General features: G+C 36.5%; 1 protein-coding gene across 1 annotated transcript in view; it reads right to left on the bottom strand.

The window, feature by feature from the left end:
- Window positions 1–11718, bottom strand: part of slc41a2b (solute carrier family 41 member 2b) — a 22732-nt gene extending 11014 nt beyond the window's left edge. Inside the window, exons 1-6 of the mRNA XM_077234940.1 lie at window positions 11597–11718; window positions 10144–10760; window positions 9661–9768; window positions 4294–4365; window positions 3236–3380; window positions 2897–3043 (exon numbers count right to left, since the gene is read on the bottom strand). Coding sequence (XP_077091055.1) covers window positions 2897–3043; window positions 3236–3380; window positions 4294–4365; window positions 9661–9768; window positions 10144–10641 — 970 coding nt within the window. The 5' untranslated portion in view covers window positions 10642–10760; window positions 11597–11718. The remainder of the gene's footprint in view (window positions 1–2896; window positions 3044–3235; window positions 3381–4293; window positions 4366–9660; window positions 9769–10143; window positions 10761–11596) is intronic.
- Between the last annotated feature and the right edge of the window lie 373 nt (window positions 11719–12091).

Here is a 12091-nt window from a genome sequence, read left to right on the forward strand (position 1 = left end):
GAATAAAAGCTTAAGTTCAATCTGTTCGTCACATAAAGCGTTCGAGCCTCTTCAGAAAATTTGGACTAAACCACTCAACTCATATGGATTAGTTTAATGAAATCTTTATGAAATTAATGATCTCTTTATGAACTTTTTGAAGTGTCAAATTTTATAATTCAATAAATATTCAAAGCTGTTATTTTGAGACACTGCCGGTCTCCCACTGCTTCCATCCTCTCTGGTATGCTGACAAAAGTCTTCTTTTTATACACTACAGTTCAAAAGTTTGGTGTCAATAAGACTTTGTCTTCCTTTTTTTTTTTTTTAAGAAATTAATAAATGTATTTAGAAAGGACACACTAAATTGGACCAGTTACAGAAAATTGTTTATATGTTACAAAATATTTATATTTCAAATAAATGCTGTTATTTTGATCTTTCTGTTGAAAGAAAAAGATGTATCACTGTTTTGACAAAAATATCAAGCAGCACAACTGTTTTCAACTGACAATATATTTAAAATTTTAAAAAATAATTAGTTATAATATTACTGTTTTTATCAAATAAAAGCAGTTTTGGCATAAGAGGCTGCATGCAAAAACATTTGTAAAAAAAATGTAATGGTAGTGTATTCAAGTTAAACGTTACAAACTTTCTGAACTTATCCAAACAAAAATTTAACAAGAGTGTCGTCCTGCTCTCGGACCCACTTTTCCAAACCTAGAAAGCGCTTGACAGCTGTAATGGCAGATTGACAGAAAGAAAATAACCATGACCAACATTTTTGTCGATGAGAGACATGTTATTGGCTGCAGTTCTTTTCAAATGACACACAATAATCAAGCTCTCAGAATTCGGTTATGACTTCTATGAGGGGTTAGGAAATATTAAGAATATTCATTTAAAATTATTCACAATGATTTTGCTGACAATACAAAACTAAGTAACATTGTAAATATCACAAGAAATTTTAAGTTTCCCAAAGATTATGGCAACACATTCAGGGGGTTTTTTTTGTCTCATGAGTGACTCACATTTTTATAGTCTCTAAATAAGTTTGTTCCATTTCTGCGCATCACAATTATAACAAAGCGCTTCAAAATTCACGATTAAATGATATAATTCGCGATTTATTTTGCGCCTCTACTCAAAATCGTTTATGGTAATCTCAACGTGTCGCCCCGATCGAGACTGACAACCATACTCTGCTGCTATGTGAATGTAGCCGTACTGACTGCCTCTAATTGGATTAAACTAGATTGAAGAGAAAAATATGATCTTCTTAAAAGCTGAATTAAATCTTTTAAAGCAGACAGAGAAGCCAAAAAAGGTTTCACTCCTTGCTAAATACTCTTCATCACACACTAAACAGCCTAAATCTCTCAATCCCTAAACACAGAGGCAACATCTGTGACTATATTTAGTGTGGTATGGGCATGACAGGGCAGCGGTGTGCGCTAATGATGGCAGAAGCCTCTCTTCTCGGCTGGTTGGCATGGCTGATATGGTTTTGGCATGGCATGGTGGTGCCGTTTGCCTTGCCTTCACCTCACTTCACCTCTCTCAAAAAAGGAACGACTAAAACTGGAGTGCGGCGCTCAGTCTGGGGCTTATCTCACAGAGTCATCAGGGAGCAAAGGCCCATTAAACAATTCAGAACACTGCTCGGGACGGCTCATGTGTGACAATCACACTTTCAGAGATAGTGTTTATGTGCGTGAGAGAGACACTGTGCAGGTTTGGCGATGCTTGCAAGGGGCAGATTTCCTACAATCATGTTGAAAACCAAATTTAAAGTGGTCCTCAATATTTGACAGGATCATAAATTGTCAGATATTTGATCTTTTCGTTAGGCTTTGCAGTGTAAATGAGATTTCACAAGAAAGTTAATTTCTTTATTTGTTTGTTTAAATTCATACAACTTGACAAAAAAGTTCATTTCTAATTATTCTACTATTCTAATAGTAATATTTGAGAATTTAATCATAATTTTAAAATATACAAAGAATAATTTACTATATATGTATTTTTAATTTATTATATACATCAATATATAAATACCAAACCAATATTAAAGAACAATTTCTGTGTTATTGAAAAGTAATGTTTCAGTATCGTGCCCAAACTCATGGGCAGCACTAGACTGAGTATCATTTCAAGAAAGGCGCTTGACAGAGAGACTGTGCGTGTCTGTGTGGAAGAGAGAGGCATAGTCAGCCCTGTGTGTGTGTGTGTGTTTCATGAGAATGTGGATATGTAGACACAGAGAGATCATGCACTACGTCACAACACTCTCATTGTCCTGAGCCAGACTCATTAGCAGAGTGACCCTTCCCATAAAACATATCAACCGCACGGCCCCATAAACCATAATATACACCCCTCACATGATCTGCTGACACCTGCTATAGAGTGTGAGAGTGTGAAATGTGCTGCTACTTTTAAGATATATTACTGGTCACATTCTAATATGACAGATAAAGTCTCAAATATGATCACTTATTTCACATGATTCTTTAGACACTGTGTTATGACAAATGCATCTAAATTTTATTTACTCAAGGCTTGAGTCTAAAGTGAGGGATTTGTGCGCCCTCTTGTGGCAGAAAACTGAAAGCATGGCTGATCTGCTGGAGAGAAACAACTATAGATATATCAAAATCTATTCTAGGCTAAAATAACTGTCTTTCTGGCTCTGTTACAATTCCTAGTGAGCCACCTCACTGTGTGCTGGCCTTCTAATGCAGCATCCTAACCAAAATGGAACTGAAAGTGAGCCTTCAGGTTGTCAACCTTACTTTTTAGATGTATACTTTTAATTCAAGTGAGCCTATGATGCCCAAAAATGCTATCGAGGTAGGCAGCTCACTAGAGTTTGGAACAGAGCCCTTATTTTCACACACATCTTTCTCACCTAGGCAGTTGTAGAGGCCCTGGCTGATCCCTGCCAGGATGGCCAACGTGATGAGGTCACCAAAACTGGCGGCGATGGGCGTGGCTACATTATCAGGGTTGATGCCTGTCTTCTTAGAGCCCACAATTACACCCACCATTATTATACCTGAGAGAGGGCACAAAAAGACATCAATTACCTTACCCATTTGGAACTGGAGATTCGTAATGTGAAATGTGACTAATAACAAAGAAGATTAATGTCGGATTAAGGTATAACAACGAGGACGTTATTTGTTGTGAAAAGAACGGCTTTAGTAGCTACATATAAGAGTATTAGAGGTTAATCTGAAGTATGTACCCTGCAGCATAGATGCTATGAAGGCTGTAGCGACACTACTGGAACACAGCAAAACAGCGTGACCGATCTGGAACTTTCCCTCAGGAATCCAACCCAGTACAACAGCTGCCACTGCTGCCAGGAACCCGATTACAGTGGCCTGCACCTGAGAATGAGAGACAGAGACGCTGAGATTTATACATAATTTTATATATATTACATATATACACACACACACACACACACACACACACACACACACACACACACACACACTTATATAGACGTTTATATAGGTATTACTTCACTATGTCTTCATTAGGGTCTGTGTAAATATAGAAACCCATTATCCTGATAAAGATCTCGGTTCCTTTTTCAGGTAAAAACTTTAACTTAAAGGAGAACTCCGGTTAATTTAAACATTGAGCTCATTTTTTTGTAAATTTGGAGTGCTGTCACTACAGAGAACAACGACAAAAAACGGTGTTGCCTACACAGTGTTATCCTCTATTTAAAATTTGCACCCTGTTGACTTAAATGGGGCAAGTTTTAAACCTGCTTTTAACCTCTTAACATCCTTGATGTGTCATTACAAGTGCACAGCCATGTGAGTGATTTTATTCAGAGAGAACACGGTGAATCTGACTGCAGTAGATGTGAAAGATATGAATAAAAGTGATGTTAATTCAGCCAGCTCACATACCTGTATTTACTTCCTGTTTTCGGTCGAAGTCCACCGTAGTCGATTGTCGAGTGCGCACGCGTGTGTTCAACATCTGATTTGGATGAACTATCCATTTGAGCTGATATTCTCAGAACACCACACAGCGTCATCGGCTGACAGCTGACAGTCTGAGTCTCCACTGTTGCTTAGTTACCAATGATCGCGCGTGCGCACTCGACAATCGACTACGGTGGACTTCGAACGAAAACAGGAAGTAAATACAGGAGACAGTAAATACAGTAAAAACAGGAGTTCTCCTTTTAAGCGAATTTAGATTTACTGATGCTAGAATTAATTTGCATTAGCTTGTTTTAAAGCCAGTGTTGTTTATGTAAACCCTTCAGAAAGCTCTTACCTGTTTCAGTGCCAAATTCCCAATAATGAGATTCCACTTCTCTATGGGTGAGTCCATTTTCCCCACATTTACCTAAGGATGACAAAATTCATGAACATTATTTTTCCTTTCAACCCTCTCACCCTCATTGCATTTAGTCACCCTAATTGTGATCATAACAATTGCGACTTTTCTTGCACTCTCTAAAGTTTCTCTGCAAAAATTGCATTGTGATTTTTACATTAGTGAAAAAATAATTATATATTATTTAAATTGTAACATATTTATATATCATGATAATATTAGTGTATATCACATATCATATGATTAATCATATATCATGATTAATTCATATCAATAAAAAGAGGCTGATTTGAAGATGACACTTCAACTTATTATTTAATTGTTATAAAAAAACACATAATAAAATACCATTGGAATGCAGAAAATCTTAACGGCCCTAAAAAGAGGATTCATCTAAAATATAATGTGTTCTTTCAATCTTTTGACTTTGGTGTTGTGAACCTAAAAGCTTAAACAAGAAAACCATGATGAGGACAAAATAATAGTACGAGACCAAAATCCTTCTGAGTGGTGGATTTTGGCATCGGATATTTTACATTGAAAAGAAAACCACCATCTGAGGAAAAGATAATAATATTTTGGGTTTGGAATGGATTTCTGCCTGCGATGTAACAAGATGGCTGACTCCACAACCAATGAGCCAGTGTGTGCGCAAGTGTGTGTGCTTAAGAAAATAAAGGAAACAAATGTAAATATGGAAGAGCAGCGTGTAGGAGAGAGCCATCTGAGGCCAAAAGACTTTTTTTCCCCCAGCTGCATGAGGGTGAACAGAAGGCCTGTACTTTTGCCCCGCTCCTCCGCTCGGTCCACACCACCAGGGTTTGTTTATTCTTTCACCTCGAGGGGGGACGACAGATTTGCCATGAGAACACTAGATGTTATACGGCATGAGCTGAAACCCCTCTGAGCTCTAAATTCCCACATTGAGGGGAGAAAAAAAAACAGTAGCTACCAAAAAATAAATAAAACCAGTCACTCTGTCAGCAGATAGCAGCTGAGAGACCCCAGCATTTAGGAGAAAAGAGCAGGAGAGAATCGGTTGATGAATTACACACACACACACACACACACACACACACACACACACACACACACACACACACACACACACACACACACACACAAATTTTATTAGAGGATAACCCCTTGAGATGAAAAATCTCGTTTTCGAGGGGGTCCTCAAGATAACACCAAAAAACTTACACATACAAACATACTAAAGCTCTTCCTCACAACCATCCACCCCAGCCTGTCCCACCTCTGTCCAAAGCGTATTGACATAAACAATATAGTATAAGATTAAGGTGATATTAAGATATTACAATATTACAGGAGAGAACCATTTTTGATGAAGCCACCAAAACAAGCAAAAATATAACCTACAAATACAAATACATACCTATATACACATGCATACACACAGGTCAAACACCAGGGAAACATTTACATTGATCACAGAAATGCAAGTAAGTTAATAGGGCTGACTTAAAGAGCGGAAAGGAAGAGAGATAGACCTTAAGGAACAAGGTAAGCTGTTCCAATCAGAGGGGGCTTTAAATTTGAAAGCACGTCTTCCGATTTCTTTAGATATATTAGGGACAGCAAAAAAGAGAGGATCAAGGTGTCTCAGGCCATAAGTTGACCTATATAGAACTAAATGTTGCTTCAAATAAAGAGGATAATTAAAAAAGAAACATTTAAAAATACACTGGAACCAGTGTAGCTGTTGTCTGGCCTTTGGTGATAATAGATTCAATTGTTGGTACATATGACAATGATGAGTATCTCAACACAAATCGACAGAGACTGTTGGAAATTTAAGGATTTAAGGTGTAATTCTGTTGTACTCATATAGACAAAGTCAGCATAATCAATAATAGGAAATAAAAGTTGAGTTACAATTTTTAATCTAATCGCTTGTGTGGAATAATTAATTGAACGATATAATAATCTTAAATTATAATTTACTTTTTTCACTATAGAGTAAATATGAGGCCTAAAGGAGAGGCTGGAGTCGAGCCAGAGGCCCAGATATTTAAATTCCTCAACATTCTCCATAAAAGTACCATCTAAGAATTTAATTGTTATGATGGGCAGACCTAGTAGAAAATAACATACTATATGACTTACTTTTATTCAATATAAGTCCATTATCCGAGATCCACTTTTGAATAGTATTAAAATCAAGTTGCAGTGAAGATTGAATCGAATTAATATCGCGTTTTGAAGAATAAATAACTGTATCATCAGCATACAAAAGGATCTGACTGTCAGAGCACATTTGTGGAAGGTCATTAATAAAAATAGAAAATAAAAGAGGGCCTAAACAAGAACCTTGTGGTACACCCTTTTCCATTATCAAGAACTGAGAGAAAGCACCATTGAGACTTACACACTGACATCTGTAGTGAAGATATGAATTAAACCATAAAATTGACTGTTCAGAGAGACCAATGTTATATAATTTATCAAGGAGAATATAATGATCAACCAAATCAAAAGCTTTGGTAAGATCTATAAATTTTGCTCCAGTGGACATATTATTGTCCAGAGAAGATGTAGCATCGTTAACAAACTTTGTAAGAGCAGTAGTGGTGGAGTAATTGGGCCTAAAACCTGATTGGTTTGGAGAAAAAATAGAAAACTCATTAATGTATTTAAACAATCTCTTGAATATAATTTTTTCAAATACTTTTACTACATTACTAATAATTGAGATTGGTCTGTAATTAGGGCTGCAACAACTAATCGATAAAATCGATTATAATCGATTATGAAAATCGTTGTCAACGAATGTCATTATCGATTAGTTGGTCTGCTTACGTCACGGGGAGCGTTTACTGGTACGCACACACACGCAAGGTCTCTCTCCCTCAGGCGCTCTGCCGAGCGCGCGCGCTACACGGTTTGGAGCAGTCTCTTCTGTCTCGCATGCGCGCTCTTGCTTGCGCGCTCATTTCGGGAGTTTGAACTAATTCGCGGGCATCAGGGAGCCGCAATCAATATGCGGGAGACTCCCGGGACTTCCGGGATCTTGGGATGTCTGTATTTTGTCTCGAGCATCAGGTTGCGCAATCAGTTCGCTCGCAACGTAAGTGATGGATTAAAATAGCGCTACCGCAGAAATAGGTTAAATTAAAACGGTCTTTACAAAGCGAAGCACTAAATATAAAGGCAGTTAATAACAGCAGCAGTAAAATATTGTTTTTTAGTCACTGTACTCAGTGGTTTTCAGCGAATGCTTGTGCACTAATGCATAATTTCTCCTGTCCTTTACTCAAGACTGTTAGCTTGCTGGGTAACGTTACCTCCATTCCGTTCTCTTTTTATAGCATTTGTCTACTAAGTTTTAATTGTTTTTCAAACGCGATCTACTGCGGCTCTACATTCACACAATTGTTTTCAGTCTTTCTATATTTATTTAATCAATTTATCCTTATATTATTCTTTTATATATTATATATAATATATATTATATTCTTTATCCTTATATTCCTTATATATAATTAATTTTAAATAAAAATTAAATGAATTATATATTTTAGATGTTTTTAGTTTGTTTTTAGTTCAGATATTCACATCTGAACAACATGTCTGTGTAAATTTGTTTTAACAAAAATTGTGTTAAAACATAATATGTTGGATATCATTTTTTTAACAATAATCATGTTTGTCAACTTGCCATCAGCAATTATCATTAAAAACAATGCAAATATTGATATTAGTAAAACTTAATGTGTGGCTTTTGCACTTTTTAAAGTACACTTTTACACATAAATACCCTGATTTACGGTTTTATTTAGTTATAAAAAAAAAATCTAATTTAATTTCTATCCGATTAATCGATTAATCGAAAAAATAATCGTCCGATTAATCGATTATCAAAATAATCGTTAGTTGCAGCCCTATCTGTAATTATTGGGATCAAGAGGATCACCACTTTTGTATAAAGGTGTTACTCTAGCACACTTCCACATGATTGGAACTTTGCAAGTACATATAGATAAATTAAATAGCTGACATAATGGGTAAGCTAGAACATATATATATATATATATATATATATATATACACACATATATATATATAGAGAGAGAGAGATTTTATATATATATATATATATATATATATATATATATATATATATATATATATAGAGAGAGAGAGAGAGAGAGAGAGAGAGAGAGAGAGAGAGAGAGAGAGAGAGATACCTGAGTCTAAAGAAAAGTACAGAAAATGTTGAAGTCAACTTGAAATTGCACTCTTAACTTCTGTAGTGCGAACAAAGTAATCACTACCAGCGACAGATGAAGCTGATCATGGCAAAAATCATGTCACTGAAAGTAACAAAAATGCCCCCAAAACTCAGCATGTTGAAGCAAAAATGGTGCTGTAATTAATTAAAAAAACATATTCTATAATCATATTTTTAACTTTTTAATTAATTCATTAATATATAATGTTGTTTTAGTGTCATTGAGATACTATTATAGATTTTATTAATATTTAATATTTTGATTTAGTTTTATTTGTATATTTTATTTTCATTAAAATTTTAGTTAAAGTTTTAGTAATTGTGTTGTTTTTTTTAGTTTTTAAATATATGTATATAGTTTTTATTAATTTGTATTTCAGTTTTTGTTTTAGTTATTTTATAAACTAAATGAAAATGAGAAATGTTGTCTTGACTTAGCAACTAGCTGAGATAAAATAAGATACAAAAAATGATATTTAATTTTATTTCAGTTAACATTCAAGCAACAAAAAAAGTTGGTTTTAGTTTAATATATAATAAACCTGATATATATATATATACATCCACACACAAACTTTTGTTAGATGTGATTAATCACGATTTATTGATTTGACAGCACTAAGATATATATATATATATATATATATATATATATATATATATTACATTTACAATCTTTTATGTTAGATGCAATATATATAATGCAATATATATATATATATATATAAAATAATTAATATGTGTGTGTTTTTCTTACTCAGTCTCAGATATATGGGGGTTGTAAATACCTATGGAGTCATCACAATAATAACAGGCTAGCTAGTCACTCTATCACAGGTCTATGGTTTTTAACACCAGCCCTAGTCTATGAAGATGGGCAGAGGCATAAAAGGTCAGGTCCTGACAGGCGAGAACATGCCCAACATGAGCCCAGATCTCATCACAAACCACATCAGCCTCAAATCAGAAATTACAGACACACCTAAACTAAAGCAAGATTCAATGACATGCAAACAGTAGTTGGTTTGTTAGTTAGTTTGGATACTAACCGCTGTGGACAGTCTAGAAGCGAGGGTCATCTCCAGGTTTCCTTTCAAACCCAAAAGAGCCGGAACCAGGATGAAAATCTCTGTAATGTTCTTAAACGCTTCCCAATGCTGAGGAAAAAAAGAGAGGATAGATTATAGCAGTAGTTCTCAACAAGAGGGCCTTAGCAAACTTGCAAAAATGATTTATAGTTATATTAACATAAACTTAATTAATTTAACCAGAGGTACATATCAGCTTAGACAGGAGGGCCTTCAAATATTGCCTTGAACAATGGGGGACCTTGGAGTCAAAATGGTTCATAGTTTTTTCTTTGTAGTTGTTGTTCAAAAAATGAAAGTCAGTGGAGTGCAATGTGATTTCCAACCACAATGACTTTCATTATATGGACAAAAACAGTTGAAACATTACTCAAAATATATTATTTTGGGAACGGGAAGTCATACAGGTGAGTAAACGCTCCCTTTAAGGTTTCAGAATCTCACCTGTACTATATCCAGTACCACTCCGGCTGAGACCGTCCCGAACCCAGCTAGAAGGAAGGGAACTAGTATTTGCAGTGCCATGGCCAGGGGCGACTCTTTGGGCATGTTTCTGGTTGCCAGCGGCTGCCCTTCCTCCTCGGTCTCCTCTTCCTCGTCGGCCTCTTCTCCCGAAAGTCTGCCCTCGGGCAGCATGGGCTCCGCCTCCGCGTAGCGCCCGTCTCCGGCATCAGACAGGCTGATGGATGTTCTGCTGCTGCGGTCCGAGTGGCGCCGGGGCTCGCGGTGGAACCCGTTTTTGAGGGACTCTGGCTTGGGCGTGCCGAGGTCAACCATGGCCAGTCTTTCCTCCTGTAAAGCGGTGTAACCGGCAGGTACCATGGTCTGAAGCAAGGACGGTATTGGTCTAAAAGAGATGGAGCTCCAGGGTCCTCCAGCCTGTACTGCCAGACTAGGGCCCAGGGAACTGAGCACACCACCTCCTATGGTTCGGAGGCTCATTCTGCAGACGGCAGCTTGCTTGGCTCATGGCCTTCTGAACTTTGAGAGCAGTAGATCAGCAGAACTAGCAGGTGGCATCCATAACAGCTACGAAGAAGCCCTGATAGTGTCGCAGTGACCTGATGAAGAAAAGTACAGAGGGAAAACCCATCAACAACAAAAGTGTACTTGCACTGTCACACACATTCAAGGTCACATTATCATTATGTGCTTTTAGTCTCAAAGCAGCTGTTATTTGATCTATGCTGAATTGGCAGTCACTGTCACAATGTTTATGTTTAGTACACAAATGTTTAGTCTGAACCTTATTTAGTTCAACAACAATTACTAGTTACAAGTACACCATACTTGGAAGTTGGAATCAACTTTTAAATCACTTTAGAATTCATTTTACATGCGTAGTGGGGGGAAACACAACATTATTATTTGTACAGGAGTCTGGTTATTGCACGACATATTCTTATTAGAGTCAACAAAGAGGAATTTGACATAAAAATAAGTAATAAATAAAACATATGTAAGAAGATGCAATAGTTATAACATAGCTAAAACAATAAACAAAACAAAAATTTAAGGAAATAAACAAATGCATAACTGTAATGTGCACCATATATATATATATATATAATGTAAATATATGTGATGCAGTGGCAGGGAGCGGACAAGCTGCATTTCCTCCTAGACAAACTAAGAATATATGCCGAATTTAAGAAGTGTAACGTTATATGGTTTACGGTCATCAAAAAATCGATTGTATGTCTAAACCTTTATGTAGGTGAATTGTGCATTGGAATCATCCCTTAAAATATTGTCTAGCTGCCTAATGGTAAATATACATAATTAACTTAATCATTTAAACTCCGAAGCCTGTCAAATGAAACAAGAGCTTTACTTAATGTGTAGTAGCTGTTTTAATCTCTCTGGAGGTTGAAAAGATCATAACGAATGTATTTACCGTAATATTTCCAGCTCCGTCGAGATCAGTTTTAGCTTCTTCCCTGATCGCAGGACTGGAGCTCTCAGAGTCAGTGACTGTGACAGCCTCGCGTCATCACTGCCGTGCACTGCGACAGACGCAGGAGCGAGCGCAAGTTTCAAAATAAAAGCACAGGGGCCCGTGCAACAAATTGGTGTTTCTTCAACAATGGGCTTAAAACCATTTCTACTTTCTAAAATTGATTTAGTTACATTACCGTCACATTAACACTATATTAGACACTTTTTTCTTTTTGCCATGTATTGCATTCGCAGACAGCAGGGAAATGTTGTCAAACAAGCATGACAGCTTGAATTCCTGTGAGGCAATCCAGATTTTCTAAATAGAACCTGTATAACACGCACACACACACACACACGCACACGCACACACACACACACACACACACACACACACACACACACACACACACACACACACACACACACACACACACACACACACACACACACA

Source organism: Siphateles boraxobius, unplaced genomic scaffold (assembly GCF_051911475.1).
Source record: "Siphateles boraxobius isolate OS27281-9 unplaced genomic scaffold, OSU_SipBor_1 19, whole genome shotgun sequence".
In the NCBI taxonomy this organism is placed as follows: domain Eukaryota; kingdom Metazoa; phylum Chordata; class Actinopteri; order Cypriniformes; family Leuciscidae; genus Siphateles; species Siphateles boraxobius.